Source organism: Hypanus sabinus, chromosome 26 (assembly GCF_030144855.1).
Source record: "Hypanus sabinus isolate sHypSab1 chromosome 26, sHypSab1.hap1, whole genome shotgun sequence".
In the NCBI taxonomy this organism is placed as follows: Eukaryota; Metazoa; Chordata; class Chondrichthyes; order Myliobatiformes; family Dasyatidae; genus Hypanus; species Hypanus sabinus.
In genome coordinates, this window is record NC_082731.1 from 17,089,094 (window position 1) to 17,108,651 (window position 19,558).

Below are 19,558 nucleotides of genomic sequence, written 5' to 3' on the forward strand. Positions count from 1 at the left end.
CAAGTTGCAGTTCTGGACGTGTTAAGTGACAATGGTTTTCTGAAGTACTCCCGAGCCCAGGTGGCTATAATTGTCACAGTAGCATGACGGTTTCTTAGGCAGTGCCACCTGAGGGCTCTATTCTTTGTACTTTTGTCAGTTAAATAAAGGTTCACGTGAATTAACATATCACAGATTTTTGTTTTTATTGCATTTTAGAAAATATCCCAACTTTTCTGGAAATGAGGTTTGTAAATTCCAACGAGTACAGGCCCTGTGCATCAAACACTCCTCATACATTCACCCTTTCATTCCTGGAATCACTCTCGTGAACCTCCTCTGGATGCTGCTAGCAGATCTTTTCTCAAACCAGGGGCTCAGGTCTGCTCACAATACTCCAAATGCAGTCTGAGCAAAGCCTCAGCAATACATCCTTGCCGTTATACTCCAGACCTCTTTAAATGAATGCTAACACGGCATTTGTCTTCCTTCGTACTGGAGGAACCTGCAGGTTAACTTCAGGGATTGATGCAGGACTCTCAAGTCCTTGCATCACTGATTTTTCAATTTTCTCCCTGCTGGAAATTAGTCTACACGTTTATTCCTTCTACCGAGGTGCATGACCATGCACTTCCCTACATTATATTCCATTTACAGGCCAGTCTGAAAAACCTCACTAAGCAACTGCCATCAAAAGATCACTTGCAATACCAAAGGAAACAATACACTGGACCATTGCTACACCACCATCAAGAATGCCTACCGTGCTATTCCACACCCTCACTTCGGGAAGTCTGATCTCCTGGCTGTACTTCTACTCCCTGAGTACAGGCAGCGACTGAAGACTACAGCACAAGCAGTGAGGACCAAGAAGGTACAGACAGGGGAAGCAAAGGAATGTACAGGACTGCTTTGAGTCTGTAGACTGGACTGTATTCAGGGATTCATCTTCAAACCTGGATGAGTCTGCTGCAGTTGTTACCAACTTCATTAAAACCTGTGTGGATGAGTGTGTGCCTACCAAGACTTACTGTACCTTCCCAAACCAAAAGCCGTGGATGGACCAGGAGGTACGTCATCTGCTGAAGTCTAGATCTGCGGCATTCAAGTCCGGCAACCCAGGCCTGTACCAGAAAAGCAGGTATGATTTGCAGAGGGCTACTTCAAGGGTGAGAGACAACTTTGAAAAAGGTTGGAGGTGACATTGGATTCAAGACACTACTTCCTGCAAAGCAAAACCCAATAGCATGAATGTCAGTGATGCTTCACTACCAGATGAACTACACGCTTTGAAAGGGAGAACACAACTACAGCTGTGAAGATCCCTGCTGCACCTGATGACCCTGTGATCTCCGTCTCAGAGGCTGATGTTAGGCTGTCTTTAAAGAGAGTGAACCCTCGCAAGGCGGAAGGTCCCAATAGTGTACCTGGTAAGGCTCTGAAAACTTGTGCCAACCAACTAGCAGGAGTGTTCAAGAACATTTTCAACCTTTCACTGCTATGGGCAGAAGTTCCCACTTGCTTCAAAAAGGCAACAAGTGCCTAAGAAGAATAATGTGAGCTGCATTAATGATGATCACCCGGTAGCACTCACACTGACAGTGAAGAAATGCTTTGAGAGGTTGGTCATGACGAGACTGAACTCCAGCCTCAGCAGGGACCTGGACCCATTGCAATTTGCCTATTGCCACAGTAGGTCAATGGCAGATGCAATCTCAATGGCTCTCTACACGGCTTTAGACCACCTTGACAACATAAACACCAACTTCAGGATGTGGTTCAACTACTATAGCTCAGCATTTAATACCATCATTCCCACAATCCTGATAGAGAAGTTGTACAGCATGGGTCTCTGTACCTCCCTCTGCAATTAGATCCTCGACTTCCTAACGGGAAGACCGCAAACTGTGTGGATTGGTGATAGCATATCCTCCTCACTGATGATCAACACTGGCGCACCTCAGGTGTGTGTGCTTAGTCCACTGCTCCACTCTGTATATATTCACATGACTGTGTGGCTAGCCACAGCTCAAATACCATCTATAAACTTGCTGACGATACAACCATTGTTGGTAGAATCTCAGGTGGTGACGAGAGGGCGTACAGAAGTGAGATATGCCAACTAGTGGAGTGGTGCCACAGCAACAACCTGGCACTCAACGTCAATAAGATAAAAGAGCTGATTGTGGACTTCAGAAAGGGTAAGACAAAGGAGCACATACCAATACTCATAGAGGGATTAGAAGTGGAGAGAGAGAAAAGCTTCAGCTTCCTGACTGCCAAGATCTCTGAGGATCTAACCTGGTCCCAACATATCGATCTAGTTATAAAGAAGGCAAGACAGCAACTATACTTTACTAGGAGTTTGAAGAGATTTGGCATTCAACAAATACACTCAAAGACTTCTGTATTTGTACCATGGAGAGCATTCTGTCAGGCTGCATCACTGTCTGGTACGGAGAGGCTACTGCACAGGACTGAAAGAACCTGCAGAAGGTTGTAAATCTAGACAGCTCCATTTTGGGTACTGGCCTAACCCAGGACATCTTTAGGGAGCGGTTTCTCAGAAAGGCAGCATCGGTTATTAAGGACATCCAGCACCCAGGGCATGCCCTTCGGGTAGGAGGTACAGAAGCCTGAAGGCACACACTCAGTGATTCAGGAACAGATTCTTCCCCTCTGCCATCCGACTTCTAAATGGACATTGAATCTTTGGACACTACCACACTTTATAAAAAAAAATACAGTATTTCTGTTTTTGCATGTTTTAAAAAAATCTATTCAATATACGTAACTGATCTACTTGTTTTCTTTTGTGTTGAACTGCTGCTACTAACAAATGTCATGTCAATTGCCAGTGATAATAAACCTGATTCTGCTCTGCCACTTCTTTGCCCATTCTCCTGTGTCTAAATCCTTCTGAAAACCTACCCAGTCCTGCAACTATCTTCGCATCATCGGAAAACTTGGCCACAAAGCCTTCAATTCCGCTATCCAAGTTACTGACGTTACGTGAATAGACAAGGACCCAACACCAACTCCTGCAGAACACTAGTCTCCGGTAGCAAACCAGAAACGCCCCCTAATTCCCACTCTTTCTGTTTTTCTGCTTGACCAGCTGTGTTACTGTGTGAGTATCACTCTGGATTTCCAGCATCTGCAGAGTACCTTGTGTATGATGTTGAAAAGAGCAACGAATAGGGAGGTTAACAACCAATGCCACTCCTCCTTAGCGCAGAGGTTTGAGGGATGAATAACTGCATTGAGCTTGTCTTCAGTCCGCAGAAAGTCATGCAGGAAATTGAAGGGGAACCTTTTCATCCACAACTGGTGACTATTTGGAACCTATCACCACGGGGAGAGTAAGAGGTGAAAAATAGGGATGGATTTGGAAGGACATTCGTGGAACAAGAAACAATGGCAGTGATCATCTTGACTGCTGGGTCCTAACTGTACACTGGGTGTCTTGTAGATTAACTAAATACCTGACACACTGTTTAAAATAGAATTCATTTATTTGTCACAGATCCAGAAAATTAAACTCCATTCCCATTAAATATGAACATCAGTTTAGGAAACACCTCCCATCCCCGTGACTAGGGTGCAGACTTGGTTTAAAGAGAGCAGCAGTAATTATAGTCTGACACCAACAGTCACTTTTGAACGTGTCTCTGGATTCAGAAGCTGTGAGGGTTAAATATCCAGCAGGCTGCTTATTTAAACACTTTCCCGAGTGTGAACTCGGTAGTGCTTCACTAGGTGGGATGACTGAGTGAATCCCTTCCCACATTCAGAGCAGGTGAATGGTCTCTCCCCGGTATGAATTCGCTGGTGCGCCAGAAGATGAGATGAAAGAGTAAATCCCTTTCCACATTCTGAACAGGTGAACGGCCTCTCCCCAGTGTGAACTCGCTGGTGTATCTGTAAGTGGGATGACCGGGTAAATCCCTTCCCACATTGAGAGCAGGTGAATGGCCTCTCCCCAGTGTGAACTCGCTGGTGTCTCATCAAATGAGTTGACCGAGTGAACCCCTTCCCACATTCAGAGCAGGTGAACGGTCTCTCCCCAGTGTGAATTCGCTGGTGTACTAGAAGCATCGTTGACCGAGTAAATCCCTTCCCACACTCAGTGCAAACGAACGGTCTCTCCCCACTGTGAACATGCTGGTGTGTCAGCAGGTTAGAAGACTGAGTGAATCCCTTCCCACATTCAGAGCAAGTGAACGGTCTCTCCCCAGTGTGAACTCGTTGGTGTACCAGCAAGTTAGACGACTCAGTAAATCCCTTCCCACATTCAGAGCAGGTGAACGGCTTCTCCCTGGTGTGAACACGCTGGTGTGCTAGTAGTTTAGATGGCCGATTAAATCCCTTCCCACATTCAGAGCAGGTGAACGGTTTCTCCCCAGTGTGAACTCGCTGGTGTCTCATCATGTGGGATGAATTAGAGAATCCCTCTCCACACACAAAATGTTAGAACAGTCTCTCTCCCTTGTGAACTCACTGATACATCCGCAAATGGGCTGAGTGAGTGAATTTCCTCCCACAAGGAGCAGGTGAACAGCCTCTCACTGGTGTGGATTTTATTTGGAGATACAGCATGGAACAAGCCTCTTCAGCCCAATGAGCTGCTCCATCTAGCAGTCCACCTGTTAACCCGGCTTTATCCGGGACAATTTACAATGACCAATTAACCTATTAACCGATATGTCCTTGGACTGTGAGAGGAAACTAGAGCCCCTGGAGGAAACTCATGTGGTCACAGCAAAGATGTACAAACTCCTTCCAGACAGTGTCTGAACTGAAATCCAAACTCTGACACCCCAGTCTGTAATCTTCAGTTTGGATGACTGAATTCTGCAGAACAGGCGAACCGCCTCACTATAGTGTGAACTTGCTGACGTATCTTCAGGCTGGATGAGTGAGTATATCCCCTCCCAACAAGCAGATCATTGGCCTCTCCCCAGTGTGACCTGACTGGTTTTTCTGCTGTTTGACTGAGTGGGAGAATTCGTTCCCACCCTGACAGAGCAGGTGAATGATATCTCCCTGCTATCAATTGTCCGCCAATTCACCAAGTCCGATGTTAGTCATAGTGAATCCGTGTCAAATCATTGCAGTTGAAAACCTGATCTCTGGTGAACAAATGCTGGTGTGTTCTCAGCACCCCGGTTCCAGGGGATTTCACCGAGTTAAAACAGAATGTTTCCTTTCAGACACAAAACACAGGTCCAGCTGGGATGAGATACATCTTCATCTCCAAGGATCGACAACTGATCGATCGGTGCTACAAAGGAAATATCTGGTCACTCCTTTGATAATTTGAAGATAATTGAAAGCTTTATCTCCATGTGAGTTCACCCAAATCTCACCCCGACACTGAACACGTGTTCAGATTCTGCTTGCTGTGAGTGCTGTGCTGTCTTCTCAAACATCTCCTCCTCTACAGTCAGAGACTGATTGTTTTCAAGTGCTGGTGAGCTGACAAAGACAGCAGAATTGATGTGTTTTTGTTTTCACGATTCCCAGATATTCTTTTCTGTTTCTAATCTGTAAAAGAGATTTACAAAACTCATCAATGAGTGAAGGACAAATCAGCTCATTTCACTCTCAATGTGAGCTCTAACATTACACTGTTCCAGCGAGCTTCAGCACAAGTTGGAGGAACAACTCCTCAGTCTCTCGCTGGGCTCTGTCCAGGAATCTGGACTGACTAGTTCTCTGTCTTTCAGCCTGTACCAGAATGGACATGTCTGCCCATCATCAACCTGTGTCTTGGCTCAGTTTGTCTCTCCCGGTCAGTATTATTTCAGGTTCTGGGCACGTCCCACAGAGCTACAAAGAGCACATGATATGACACGGCTGCTCTGGAGGCTTTCTAAGAACTTTAACCCTCCTCCCCTACCAGTGTGATTGCTGCTGGTCACTGGTTACCCCAGATAAAGGTGTCTGATATCAGTCTGTTCCCAGAGAGAATGGGACTAAACATGTTCTCGCAGGTAGAAAGATCCAGAAACAGGAGAGGTAGAAAATTGGTGATTTGCTGAACAACAAAGTGAATGTAAGGGTTTTGTTTTCTATTCCATTCAGCACTAACTGACATTTTAATTGAATGGAACGGAGAAACACTACCTTGTTTTTAAGACCCAGTCTCAGTTAAACAGATTATTAACCAAAAAGGCGACTCTTGTAGGAGCTCCAATGAAAGTCATATATTCCCATTTTAGACTGCTACAGCTGAAAACTGCAGCTTCATCGATGGACCATACAGTTAGAAAAATCATTTTAATGTAATTTTTAAAAATCAACTGTCGTCACTGGTGTGGTCACCCTTTAAGACAGTAGTAAAGAGGAGGTGACTCTAGTTTGAAAGCTCGTTTAAGGAAATGTGGCTTTTGCCTACCAATACAGACTATTCTGCTAGTAGATGTACAGTATCAGGTAAATAAAACTAGATAACAGTGCAAGATTGCTATTCTAAAGGTACATTAAAAACTGTTGGTGTTTTTATTTTACATTCCGGACACAGCGATACAGCTCGATGGCTTCACAATTCACTGCCAAGATAGGACTGCTGAGTTTTTCAAAGGCAGAAGAGGTGGAGTATGCTTTATGATCAGCTCTTTGTGACGTGCAGTTGTGGTGGTGCCCTCCCAGTCCCCGAACCTTGAACATCTAGTGATCAAGTGCCCTCCCTTTTAACCAGGCCAGCTTAAAAAAGTCCCTAAATAACTATTACTAACAGATCACTACCAGAGCAACCAACACACTGGACCATTGTTACAGGACCATCAGGAGTGCTTACCACGTCATCACACGCCCACACTTTGGAAAATCTGATCTCCGGGCTGGACTTCTACTCCCTGACTGCAGACAGGGACTGAAGACTGAGGACTACAGCACCAAGTTGAGGACCAAGAATGTACGGCACAGGACCGTTTACAGGTCTGCTCCGAGCCGGTGGACTGGACTGTGTTCAGGGATTCATCTGCGAGTCTGAGTAAGTACGTCACAGCTGTCACTGACTTCTTTAGAACCTGTGTGGATGAGTGTTTGCCTACAAGAACACACTGTGCACTCCAGAATAAAAAGCCACGGATGAACTGGAAGCTCGTCGTCTGCTGAGGGCTAGATCGGTGGCATTGAAATCTGGTGACCCAGGACTGTACAAGACGGCCAGATGGGAATTATGGAGGGGTATCTGAAGAGCAAAGGAACAATTCCAAACGAGGTTGGAGCTGGAAATGTATGTACGTCAGCTCTGACAGTGAGGCTTCTCTCCCAGATAAGCTCAATGCCTTTTGTACACACTTTGAAAGGGAGAATAAACGACAGCAATGAGGACCCCAGCAGGACCCGGTGACCCCGTGATCTCTGTCTTGGAGACCAACGTTAGAGCGTCTTTCAAATGGGCGAACCCTTGTACGGTGAGAGGCCCCTGATGGAGTATCTGGTATGGCTCTGAAAACCTGTGCCAACCAATCAATCTCTCACCTGTTCAGAGACGTTTTCAGTCTCTCACTGCTACAGTTGGAATTTTGTTCAGGGTGCTGACTACAGCTCAGCGTTGATAAAACAATCATTCCCACACCTCTGGGCCTCTGTCTGCAACTGAACCATCGACTTCCTAACTGGAAGAACTCAATCTGTGTGGATTGGAAATAACATCTCCAACTCAATGACAATCAAAACCTCAGGGATGTGTGTTTCACCCACTGCTTTTCTCTCTCTACACCCACGACTATGTGGCTGGGAACAGCTCAAATGCTGTCTATAAATTTCATGAAGACACAACTATCATTGGCAGATTTCAGATGGCACCGAGAGGTCGTACAGCAGTGAAATATACCAGCTGGTTGAGGGGTGTCGCAGCAACAACCCGGCACTCGACGTCAGGAAGACCGAAGAACTGATCGTGGACTTTAAAACGGGTAAGATAAGGGAACACAAACCAATCCTCAGAAAGGGATCAGAAGTGGAGAGGGTGAGCAGCTTCAAGATCCTGAGTGTCGACATCTCTGAGGATCAAACCTGGGCCCAGTATATCAACGCAGCTACAAAGAAGGCAAAACAGTGGCTATAGTTTGAGGAGATTTTGTTTGTCACCAAATACATTTGCAAATTTCTACGAATGTACAGTGGAAAGAATTCTAACTGGCTGCATCACCGTCTAGTATGGGAGGGGAAGAAGTTAATGTACAAGATTGAAAGAAGCTGCAGACATTGTGAACTCAGCTCCATTATGGGCACTAGGCTCTGTAGCATTCAGTATATCTTTGAGGATTGATGCCTGAGAAAGGGAGGCATCTATCACTAAGGATCCCCATCACCCACGACATGCCATCTTCTCATTGCTACCGTTAGGAAGGAGGTACAGGAGCTGAACTCAATGATTCAGGAACAGTTTCTTCCCTTCTACTACCAGGTTTCTGAATGGACATTGAACTCATGTACCCTACCTCACTACTTTTTTTTACACTACATATTTAATTTTCTGTTAAACATTTTAACTGTAATTGGCTATTTTTATGATTATATATTGCACTGTACTTCTGCCGCAAAGACAACACATTTCCCGACATGTGCCGGTGATATTAGACCAGAATCTGAACTGGAAACTCTTGTTCCAGATCCTTGGATTCCGACAGCTGAGGCTCGGCTGTGTCTGGGAGATGAACCGGCTGCCAGTCCCTCAGCCTGCGGACTGAGGGGAAAGCCTTGGCAGCATCAGCTATTGCTGCCTCCGGACGAGACATTTTCACGAACCCCGGACCCGTCACGGGCCCCGCGATACGCATGCGCCGCAAGATGGCGTCGGCAGCACCCATCATCAGTGGAAAATTCCCCGGGGTTCGGGTGTGAAGCGTGGAGCTGAGAGGGGGGGGAAAGACGCGGGACCTTCCCGGGGTCCGCAGTGTGTCCGGCGCCCGGGGTAACTGTCCCTCAGTCCGGCTGCGGACGCCGGGCTGATGAAAACCCGCCGGAACCCCGCTCCTACCTGCTCCCGGTGCCCCAGAGCCGCTTGCCTACTGGGCGCATGCGCGAATTTGGCTCCTCCAGACGAGTGACCTCCAGCGCATGTGCATTTGTTCGACAGTGGACCGGCGCTGATTTCTGAAGCGCTGTGCTTTCTGGGTATGCACGGTGCCATTTCAACGTTCAAGGTTTAAAGTTCATTTTATTATCAAAGTAGAGATATGTCACCATATAGAATCCTGAGATTCATTTTCTTGTGGGCATACTCAGTAACTCTATAAAATAATAATTATGACAGGATTGCTGAAGACAGAAAGCTGTGCAACTCCAAATATAAATAAACAGCCAGAACATGAAATAATGAGATAAAGAGCCCTTTAAAATGAGATAATTAGTTGTGAGAACATTTCATTGATGGGGCAAGTGAAGTTGAGTACAGTGCAGTTATCCCTTTTTTGTATTGGAGCTAATGTCTGAGGGGTAGTAACTGTTCATAGACCTGGTTATGCGAGTCCTGTGGCTCTTGTACCTTCGACCTGGTGTCAGCAGTGAGAAAAGAGCATGTCCTGGGTAGTGGGGATCTGTGATGATTGCTGCTGCTTTCATACAACAATATTTCATGTAGATGTGTTCAAAGGTAGGGAGGGATTTACCTGTGATGAGGGCCAAATCCACTACCTATTGGAAGACTTTCTGTTCAACGGCATTGGTGTTTCCATATCTGGCTGTGATGCAGCCAGTCAATATATTCCTCACTGCACCTCTATAGAAGTTTATCAAAGTTTTAGATGTCATGCCAAATCTCCACAAACTCTAAAGGAAGTACAGGCACTGTGGTGCTTTCTTCATAATTGCCTGGTCTTCAGAGCAAAACCTATGAACTTAAGGCTGCTGACTCTCTCAGTCTCTGATCTTATGTGAACCTGTGGTTTCCTTCTCCTGAAGTCTATAATTGTTGTTTGGTCTTGCTGACATTGAGTGAGAGGTTGTTTTTATTACACCACTCAGCCGTATTTTCAATCTTTGATTCATTAGTACTTCGAATGAGCCCACGATAGCAATGACACCATCAGCAAACTTGAATATGGCATTGGAGCTGTGCTTCAGCACAAGTCATAAGTGTAAAGCAATTAGAGCACACTGCTCTGTGGTGCATCTGTGCTGATGGTGAACAGGGAGGAGATGTTGTTGCAAATTGAACTGACTGGGGTGAGCAATTGCTCAAGGAGGTACTGTGGCAGAGGTCTCAATGCTTACTGATCAGTTTTGAAGGGATGATGGTATTGAATGCTGAGCTGTAATCCATAAAGAACATCCTGATGAATGCACCTGTCAAGGGGTTCCAAAATTAAGAGAAGAGCTAATGAAGTGGCAATTGCTGTGGACCTGTTACTCTGGTAGGCAAATTGGAGCAGATCCAAGTCGCCGCTCAGGCAGGAGTTGATGTTTCATCACCAACTCCTCAAAGCTCTTCATCACTGTGGTTGTCAGTACAACTGGGTAATAGTCATTGAGGGGGGTAACCGTGCTTTTCTAGGGCACCAGTGTAAATGAAGCCTGCTTGAAGCGGGTGGGTACCACACACTGCCAGAGAGAGAGGTTAAAAATCTCAGTGAGTGCTCCAGCCAGCTGATTAGCACAGGTCTCTATTGTGCGTCCAGGTATCCGGTCACCCTCCTGAAGGCAGCCCTCACATCAGTTTCAGAGACTATCAGGGGATGTGGGATTTTGTGATAGTTCCTCTACGTTGAGATGATCAAAGCAAGCAGAGAAAGCATTGAGCTAATCTGAAAGTGAAACCGTCACTTGATTTAACTTTTAAGGTGTCCGCAAGCTCCGGTTCCCTTCTGCCAGAAGCCTCAAATCCAGTCAATGTTTTTATGTGGAGAAATCAACAGCTACTTTAACACAGCAAGCTCCCACAGACCGTATACTCGATATCAACCTGCTTCAAAACCAAAGCCTGCACTCAAATGCAGATAGAAACCAAAAACACAAGAGATTCTGCAGATGCTGAAAATATAGAAGACACACAAAATGAGGAATTAAGCTGGTCAGTTACCATCTATGCTGAGGAATAAACGGCCGAGGCCTCGGGCTGAAAACATTCTCCAGTCCTGAAATACTGGCTGTTAATTCCACTCCACTGATGCTGTTTTACTGCTGAGTTCCTCCTGCGTTTTGCAGGAATAAACAACTTTTTTAACCTCTCTCTCTGGCAGTACATGGTACTCACTGCTTCAATCAGTTTCTAAATGTAGCTGATCTTTCATTTGTAGCCACGTCCTCCTGGTCTGATTCTTTCCTCTCCTCTGTAGACTCTAGCCCCCATCGGTTTCTGGGGCCCCACAGCCCAGCCTGCCTCCTGTTTGGTTTCTGATCAGTTACTTACCATTTCCTTCATGATGCACACTGAGAACCACCTGAACTTAGATTAAACTCAATGGCTCCAGGTAAGATCACAGGAAAGCCCGGTCCCCAGGGCTCAGGGCAGCACCTCCCTCCCCAATGCTGGCACTTGACAGCCCAGGAAGTATTGGGGAACTTGAGACAGTGCAAGTCAGAGAGAGAGAGGGAGATGAGGAGAGAGTTTCTCCCCATTTAGACAATGGTCTGCACTGCTGTTTCTTTTATCAAAATGCATTATCATACATTTCCCAACACAGTCTCCCATCTGCCACTTTTTTGCCCATTCTTCCAATTTGTCTAATCCTGCTGCAATCACATTTCTTCCTCAGTGCTACCTACCCTCTACCTAACTTCATATCATCCACAAACTTAGCCAAAAAGCTATCAATACCACTATCTAAATCACTGACAAACGTGAAAACTAGTGGTCCTAATACTGACCCCTGAGGAACACCACTAGTCACCGGCAGCCCCTTTCATTCCCACTCGCTGCCTCCTGACAGTCAGCCATTCCGCTATCCATGACAGTATCCTTACTTTTTAAAATCTTGTTAAGCAGCCTCATGTGTGGCACCTTATCAAACACCTTCTGAAAGTCCAGGTGACATCCACTATGTCTCCTTTGTCTTGTTACTTCCTCGAAGAACTCTAACAGATTTGTCAGGTAAGATTTCCCTTTACAGAAACCATGCTGACTTTGACTTATTTTATCATTAGTCTCCAAGTACCTCAAAACCTCATCCTTAACAATGGTTGGCAGTGTTTTCCTGTGATATGCTATTTTTTGAAGGATTTTCCATTCAGTGGCATTTCCACACCAATGTACTCTTCACAACACATCTGTACAAGATTGTCAAAGTTTTAGATGCCAAATTTCCACAAACTCCTCAGGAAGTACAGGTCCTCTGAAATAGTAACCCGGGAATTTAAAGCTGCTGACCCTCTCCATCTCTGATCGTCCGATGAGGACCTGGCTCATAGGCCCCGCTTTCCCTCTGCTGAGGTCTATAATCAGTGCTTTGGTCTTGCTGACATTGAGTGAGAGATTGACGTTATGACACCACCAGGCATATTTTCAATCTGCCTCCTGTATGCTGACTCATCACCACCTTTGATTTGGCCCCAGACAGTGCAGACTTTGTAGGTGTTTACAAATAAAATGAAATGCGGCGTTTTATGTTCAATGAAACTCATAACACATTTTATTGAACTTCCAAAAATAGACACAGAAGCAACGAAAACTGTAAAAACATAAGAACACCATCACATCAGGCCAGCCTGTTAAAGCGAAACCCTTGCTCAATGACGGTGGTTGTGAATTATGTACATTTATTCCAAATACATTACCCTACAACATCAGTAAACTTCAATAAGGCATTGGAGCTGTGCTTAGCCATGTCTTCCTGGTCTGATTCCCTCCTCCTCCCCACTAATTCTTCCCACCCTGCCCCACCACTTCCTGGCACCTCAAAGCAATGCCCTGTGGGTTCTGACCTTTCTCCATCAGTTTGTAAAGGAGAATAGTGGATTTCAAGACACTGTACTTTGGAAACACAGAAAATGACTGTGAACTTCGAAAAGAGCAGCGAAGGTGGAGCTTAACAACCCATGACATTCTTTGACCGTGAACCCCAGGAACGGGGAATCTCTGTGATAAAACACCACTGAGTTCGTCCCACTCTCCTTGTAGAAAGTCATGCCAAATGAATGCCTCACCCAGAGTGATGACCATTTGGAACACATCCCAAAGGGGAGCGAGAGCTGAACATCAGTGATGGATTTTAAAAGACTATCGTGGAACAGAAACGGGGCAGGCACCAGCTGGGTTGAGGGGCCTCAGTATTTCACACTGGGTGTGTGGCAGAGACAGCTAAGCACCAGAGACACAGGAGCTGAAACAGAACTGATTTATTTGTCACAGATCTATAATATTAAACACCAGTCTAATTTAACACTAACATCAGCAGAACAAACCCTTCAGACACTATGACGGTTAAACATTTAACATACAGCATATGGGAACTTCCTTCCTGATGTGAAGTTTCAGCAGGCGGGATGATTAAATAAATCTCTGTGCTCACTCTGGACATAAGTGCAGCCTCTCCTTAGTGTGAACACTCAAGATGGTTTGAATGAATGAAGGCCTTCCCCACACAGGTGTACGACCACCAGCCCCTGCCCCCACCTGTAAACTCACTGGTGTTTCAGTAGCTCAGGTGATCGAATGAATCCCCTCCCACACCTGGACCAGTTGAATGGTCTCTCTCCCGTGTGAGCTCTCTGGTGTTTCCATAGCCGCAATGACCTAATCAATCCCCTCCCACACCGAGAGCAATTGAACAGCCTCTTCCCATTGCAAACTCACTGATGTGATTGCAGATGGGATGACTGAGTGAACCCTTCCCCCAGTCTTTCTGCAGATCGGGAAAATTCCTTCCCGGTGTGAACTCACTGGTGTGATGGCCAAGAGAATCTCTTCCAAACTGAGAGCCCGTGAATGAGCAAACACGAGGAAATCTGCAGATGCTGGAACTTCAAACAACACACACAAAATTCTGGCAAAACACAGCAGGCCAGGCAGCATCTATAAGGAGAAGCACTGTTGACGTTTCGGGCCGAGACCCTTCGTCCTGCTGTGTTCCACCAGCATTTTGTGTGTGTTGCCCGTGAATGAGATCTGACTGCTATCATCTCTGTGGCTATTTATCAAGTTAGTGAATATAACCTTAGTAAAGCAGTTTAACATCTGATCTTGAATGAAGAAATGTGTCCTCAGTACCTTGGTCCAAAAATGTTATATATATGAATATGAGGAAATATCTATTAATTTCTTCAATAATCTGAAGCAATTTACAAGAGCTATCTTCATATTGATTAATCCAAATCTCATCGCTACACTGAAAACAGCTCTTGCTGTGACTGGTGTCTGAGGTTCTCAAGCACCTTGGAGATAATATTCATAGATCAATGGTACTGAAGAGCTGGTGAACTGTCACTCACAGCACAACTGATGCGTTTGAGATTGGCATACACAAATCCTTCACCTTTTCTGCCCTGTAAAAATTTACAAAAGACATCGATGTGTGGAGAACAGCATTTCAAATGAGACTCCACACAAGTTAAGGGAACAATTCCTCATCATCTGCCTGGACATGGTTCAGGAATCTGGTCTCTGCATCAAATTCCCCAACGGCCTACCTGCCTGTAACATAATCGGTCAATCCTGCCAAGGAGTTGGGTCCTGACTGTACACTGGGTGGGTTGTAGACTAACTAAGCACCAGAGTGTGTTTAAAATAGAACTTACTTATTTATCACAGATCCAGAATATTAAACTCCAATCCCACTACATCGGCATAAGAAACACTTCCCATCCCGATCACTAGGGTGGAGAACTGGGTGTGATGAGAGCAACAATGATGACCGTCTGACACCACTTTTGAATTTGTTTCTGGATTCAGCAACCATGATGGTTAAATACCCAGCAGGCAACTTCTTTATACACTTTCCCGAGTGTGAACTCGGTAGTGAGTCACAAGGTGGGATGACTGAGTGAATCCCTTCCCACATTCAGAGCAGGTGAACGGTCTCTCCCCAGTGTGAACTCGCTGGTGTGCTTGTAGGTTAGATGAATCAGTAAATCTCTTTCCAGGTGCAGAACTGGTAAACGGTCTCTCCCCAGTGTGTACTGACTGGTGCATCAGAAAGTGAGATGACTGAGAAAATCCCTTACCACATTCAGAGCAGGAAAATGGCCTCTCGCTAGTGAGAACTGACTGCTGTGTCATGAGCTGAGATGACTGAGAGTATCCCCTCTCCCACACGGAACAGCTGAATGCTCTCTCTCTGGAGTGAACTCGCTGGTGTGTGAGTAATTTAGATGACTGAGTAAATCCCTTCCCACATTCAGAGCAGGTGAACGGTCTCTCTCCAGTGTGAACTCGCTGGTGTACCAGTAGGTGGGATGACCGAGAAAATCCCTTACCACATTCAGAGCAGGAAAATGGCCTCTCGCTAGTGAGAACTGACTGCTGTGTCATGAGCTGAGATGACTGAGAGAATCCCTTCTCCCACACGGAACAGCTGAATGCTCTCTCTCTGGTGTGAACTCGCTGGTGTACCAGTAGGTGGGATGACCGAGTAAATCCCTTCCCACATTCAGAGCAAATGAACGGCCTCTCCCCAGTCTGAACTCGCTGGTGACTCATCAGCTGATTTGACCAAGAGACTTACTTCCTCCACACGGAAGAGGAGAACGGCCTCTCCCTGGAGTGAATGCGCTGGTGTGCAAATAGTTTAGATGATTGAGTAAATCTGTTCCCACATTCACAGCAGGTGAACGATGGAAAGGATCGACAACTGGTATATTGGTGCTACAAGGGAAATATCTGTTCACTCCTTCGATAACTTGAAGACAATTTACAAGCTTTATCTCCAGGTGGGTCCATCCAGCAGAGAGAGCGCGGAATTGATGTGGTTTTGCTTTCAAAATTCCGGTACAGAAATTCTTTGTTGTTTCTAACCTGCAAGAAAATTTAGTAAAGACATGAATGGGTGAAGGACATCATTTTAAATCAACTACTGTTACTCTGTATGGGGGGGGGGGGGGTCTAACGTCACACTGTTACAGCAAGGTTCACTCCAAGCTGAAGGAACAACCCCTGATTGAAATGGGCAGGGCTCAGGAATCTGGATTGACAACTAAATTCTCTGTCTTTCTGCTTGTATCAGAATTTCTGCCGTTATCAATCTGTGATGGCACAATTCTTTGGATACTGCTGGGGAGATGGGGGAATGACCCCTCGGGGCACAGCAGCAGCCAGGCTAGTGGCTCTGAGGCTCAGCAGGAAAGGATAGGGTCAGGCAGTGTGGTAGCGATAAGGGATGGAATAGTTTGGGAGACAGACAGGAGATTCTGTGGCCGCAAAAGAGACACCAGGATGGTGTGTTGCCTCTCGGGTGCCAGGGTTCAGGATGTATCGATGTAACTACAGGGTATTCTCAAGGAGGAGGCTGTGGAGTATATTGACACCAATGATAAAGGAAAGAGGTCCTTCACAGTGAGTAGAGAGAGTTAGGGAAGAGGTTGCAGAGAAGGATCTCCAAGAAATACTCCCAATGTCACGGGATAGTGTAGGTAGGAATGGGGTCATAGCACAGATGAGTGAGTGGCTGAGGAGATGGGAACAAAAGGTCTGTGTTGGAGGAACTGTATTGGCATCTGTACTGATGATGCCCCATCAATGGCTGGTTCCATGAAAGGTTTAGTTTATATTTTAAAAAAATGAAAATCCTGACATAGTCACAACACACGGCCTTCTTCACAGAGAAGTGCAGATGTCAAAACCTCTTGGAGATGAAATGAAAGAAGATCTGGATGATGATGCAAAATAGTTAACTTTATTACACAAAGACCAGTTCACTCAAGAATGTTTTAAAAAAACTGTGTGAAAACCTGGACAAAGAGCACACCATTCTCCTACTTCATACAGAAATCTGGTGATTTAGCAGGGGAACAGTTCTCAGTATATTTAAGGTGAAAGATGAATTGCAGGAGTACTTTCAAGCAAATAGTAGGCCAGATTTTGCTGAAGGCTTTGAAGGTGAAAATTGGCTGCAGGAACTAGCCTGCTTAGCAGAAATTTGTCATCATATGAACCAGTTGAACAAGTCTATGCAAGACCCTGGAGAAAATGTTTTGACTTCAAGTGCCAAGATTCTTGGATTTAAAAGGAAACTGAATCTTTGGAAAAATCGTGTTACAAAAGAAAACTTTGAAATGTTTCCACTGTTGCTTGGGCTTGAGGGTTGGTCATGAACAGACTGAACTCCAGCCTCAGCAAGGACCTGGACCATTGTAATTTGCCTATCGCACAATAGGTCAACGGCAGATGGAATCTCAATGGCTCTCCACATGGCCTTAGACCACCTGGACAACACAAACACCTATGTCAGGATGCTGTTCATCGACGAGAGATCAGCACTTAATACTATCATTCCCACAACCCTGATTGAGAAGTTGCAGAAACTGGGCCTCTGTACCTCCGTCTGCAATTGGATCCTCAACTTCCTAACCAGAAGACCACAAACTGCACAGATTGGTGACAACATCCTCCTCACTGACGATCAACACTGGTGCACCTCAGGGGTGTGTGCTTCGCCTACTGCTCGTCTCTCTACATACACATAACTGTGTGGCTAGGCATAGCTGAAATACCATCTATAAATGTGCTGACAATACAATTTTTGGTAGAATCTCAGGTGGTGACGAGAGGGCATACAGGAGTGAGATATGCCAACTAATGGGGTGGTGCCGCGGCAACAACCTGGCACACAAAGTCAGTAAGAAGAACGAAATGATTGTGGACTTCAGGAAGGGTAAGGTGAAGGAACACATACCAATCCTCATTGAGGGATCAAAAGTGGGGAGAGAGAGAGAGCGCAGCTTTAAGTTCCTGGGTATCAAGATCTCTGAGGATCTAACCTGGTCCCAACATAGCAATGTAGTTATAAAGAAGGGAAGACAGCGGCTATACTTTATTAGTAGTTTGAAGAGATTTGGCATGTCAACAAATACACTCAGATAATTCTATAGTTGTACTGTGGAGAGCATTCTGACAGGCTGCATCACTGTCTGGTACGGAGGGGCTACTGCACAGGACCAAAAGAACCTGCAGAAGGTTGTAAATCTAGTCAGCTCCATTTTGGGTTCTGGCCTAACCCAGGACATCTTCAGGGAACGGTTTCTCAGAAAGGCAGCATCCATTATTAAGAACCTCCAGCACCCAGGGCATGCCCTTTTCTCACTGTTACCATCAGGTAGGAGATACAGAAGCCTGAAGGTACACACACTCAGTGATTCAGGAACAGCTTCTTCCCCTCTGCCAACCTATTCCTAAATGGACTTTGAATCTTTGGAGACTACCACACTTTTTAAAAAAATATACATTATTTCTGTTTTTGCATGTTTTTAAAAAATCTATTCAATATACGTAACTGAGCTACTTGTTTATATTTTTTGTGTTGAACTGCTGCTACTAACAAATGTCATGTCAATTGCCAGTGATAATAAACCTGATTCTGCTCTGCCACTTCTTTGCCCATTCTCCTGTGTCTAAATCCTTCTGAAAACCTACCCAGTCCTGCAAATATCTTCGCATCATCGGAAAACTTGGCCACAAAGCCTTCAATTCTGCTATCCAAGTTACTGACGTTACGTGAATAGACAAGGACCCAACACCAACTCCTGCAGAACACTAGTCTCTGGTAGCAAACCAGAAACGCCCCCTAATTCCCACTCTTTCTGTTTTTCTGCTTGACCAGCTGTGTTACTGTGTGAGTATCACTCTGGATTTCCAGCATCTGCAGAGTCCCTCATGTATGATGTTGAAAAGAGCAACGAATAGGGAGGTTAACAACCAATGCCACTCCTCCTTAGCGCAGAGGTTTGAGGGATGAAGAACATGTCAGACATTTGGCAGTGAGCTTGTCTTCAGTCCACAGAAAGTCATTCAGGAAATTCAAGGGGAACCTTTTCACCCACAGAGTGGTGACTACTTCGCACCCATCACCACGGGGAGAGTGAGAGATGAAACGCAGGGATGGATTTGGAAGGACATTCGTGGAACAAGAAACAATGGCAGTGATCATCTTGACTGCTGGATCCTAATTTACACTGGGAGTCTTGTAGAGCAAGTGTTGAGACAGTGTTTAAAATAGAGTACATTTACAGGTTTCCCCTGTTATCTGAAGGTGGAGCATTCCTATGAAATGGTTCATTAGCTGGAATGTCGTAAGGTGAATAAGCAATTACCGTTTATTAATGTGCGAAAAATTTGAGTCTTGCCAGACCCAATAAAACCTACAAAATCATGCCAAATAACACATAAAACCTAAAATAACAGTAACATATAGTAAAAGCAGGAATGATCTGATAGATACACAGCCTATATAAAGCAGAAATACTTTTCTGCAATCATTGCAGCACTGTCTAGCGTAGCAAAAATCTTACTAGGTAGCATATTATCTTACTATGTAGCACTACCAACATGGCGGAAGCACTCTCTCTGGTAACCTTTAAGCTATGAAGCTGCCAAATCATACCAAATAACATGTAAAAATACACAGCGTATATCAAACAGAAATAAAGTATGTACAGTGTAGTTTCACTTACCAGAATTGGGAAGACAGTGAGCACA

The 19,558-nt window shown here is 45.2% G+C and overlaps 1 protein-coding gene across 4 annotated transcripts; it reads right to left on the reverse strand.

Annotated features, from left to right (window-relative positions):
- Window positions 1-3,475: 3,475 nt before the first annotated feature.
- Window positions 3,476-9,012, reverse strand: LOC132381648 (zinc finger protein 239-like). Of its 4 annotated transcripts, XM_059951240.1 has the most exons (3): window positions 8,975-9,011; window positions 7,826-8,030; window positions 3,476-5,526 (listed from the first exon to the last, which is right to left on the reverse strand). In XM_059951240.1, exon 3 carries the CDS (start codon window positions 4,408-4,410, stop codon window positions 3,697-3,699), a length of 714 nt encoding a protein of 237 aa, XP_059807223.1. In that variant the 5' UTR covers window positions 4,411-5,526; window positions 7,826-8,030; window positions 8,975-9,011; the 3' UTR covers window positions 3,476-3,696. The 4 variants fall into 4 exon arrangements, with proteins under 4 accessions (XP_059807223.1, XP_059807224.1, XP_059807226.1 ...); XM_059951241.1 differs by lacking the exon at window positions 7,826-8,030 and having other exon boundaries at window positions 8,975-9,012; XM_059951243.1 differs by lacking the exon at window positions 8,975-9,011 and having other exon boundaries at window positions 7,929-7,949.
- Between the last annotated feature and the right edge of the window lie 10,546 nt (window positions 9,013-19,558).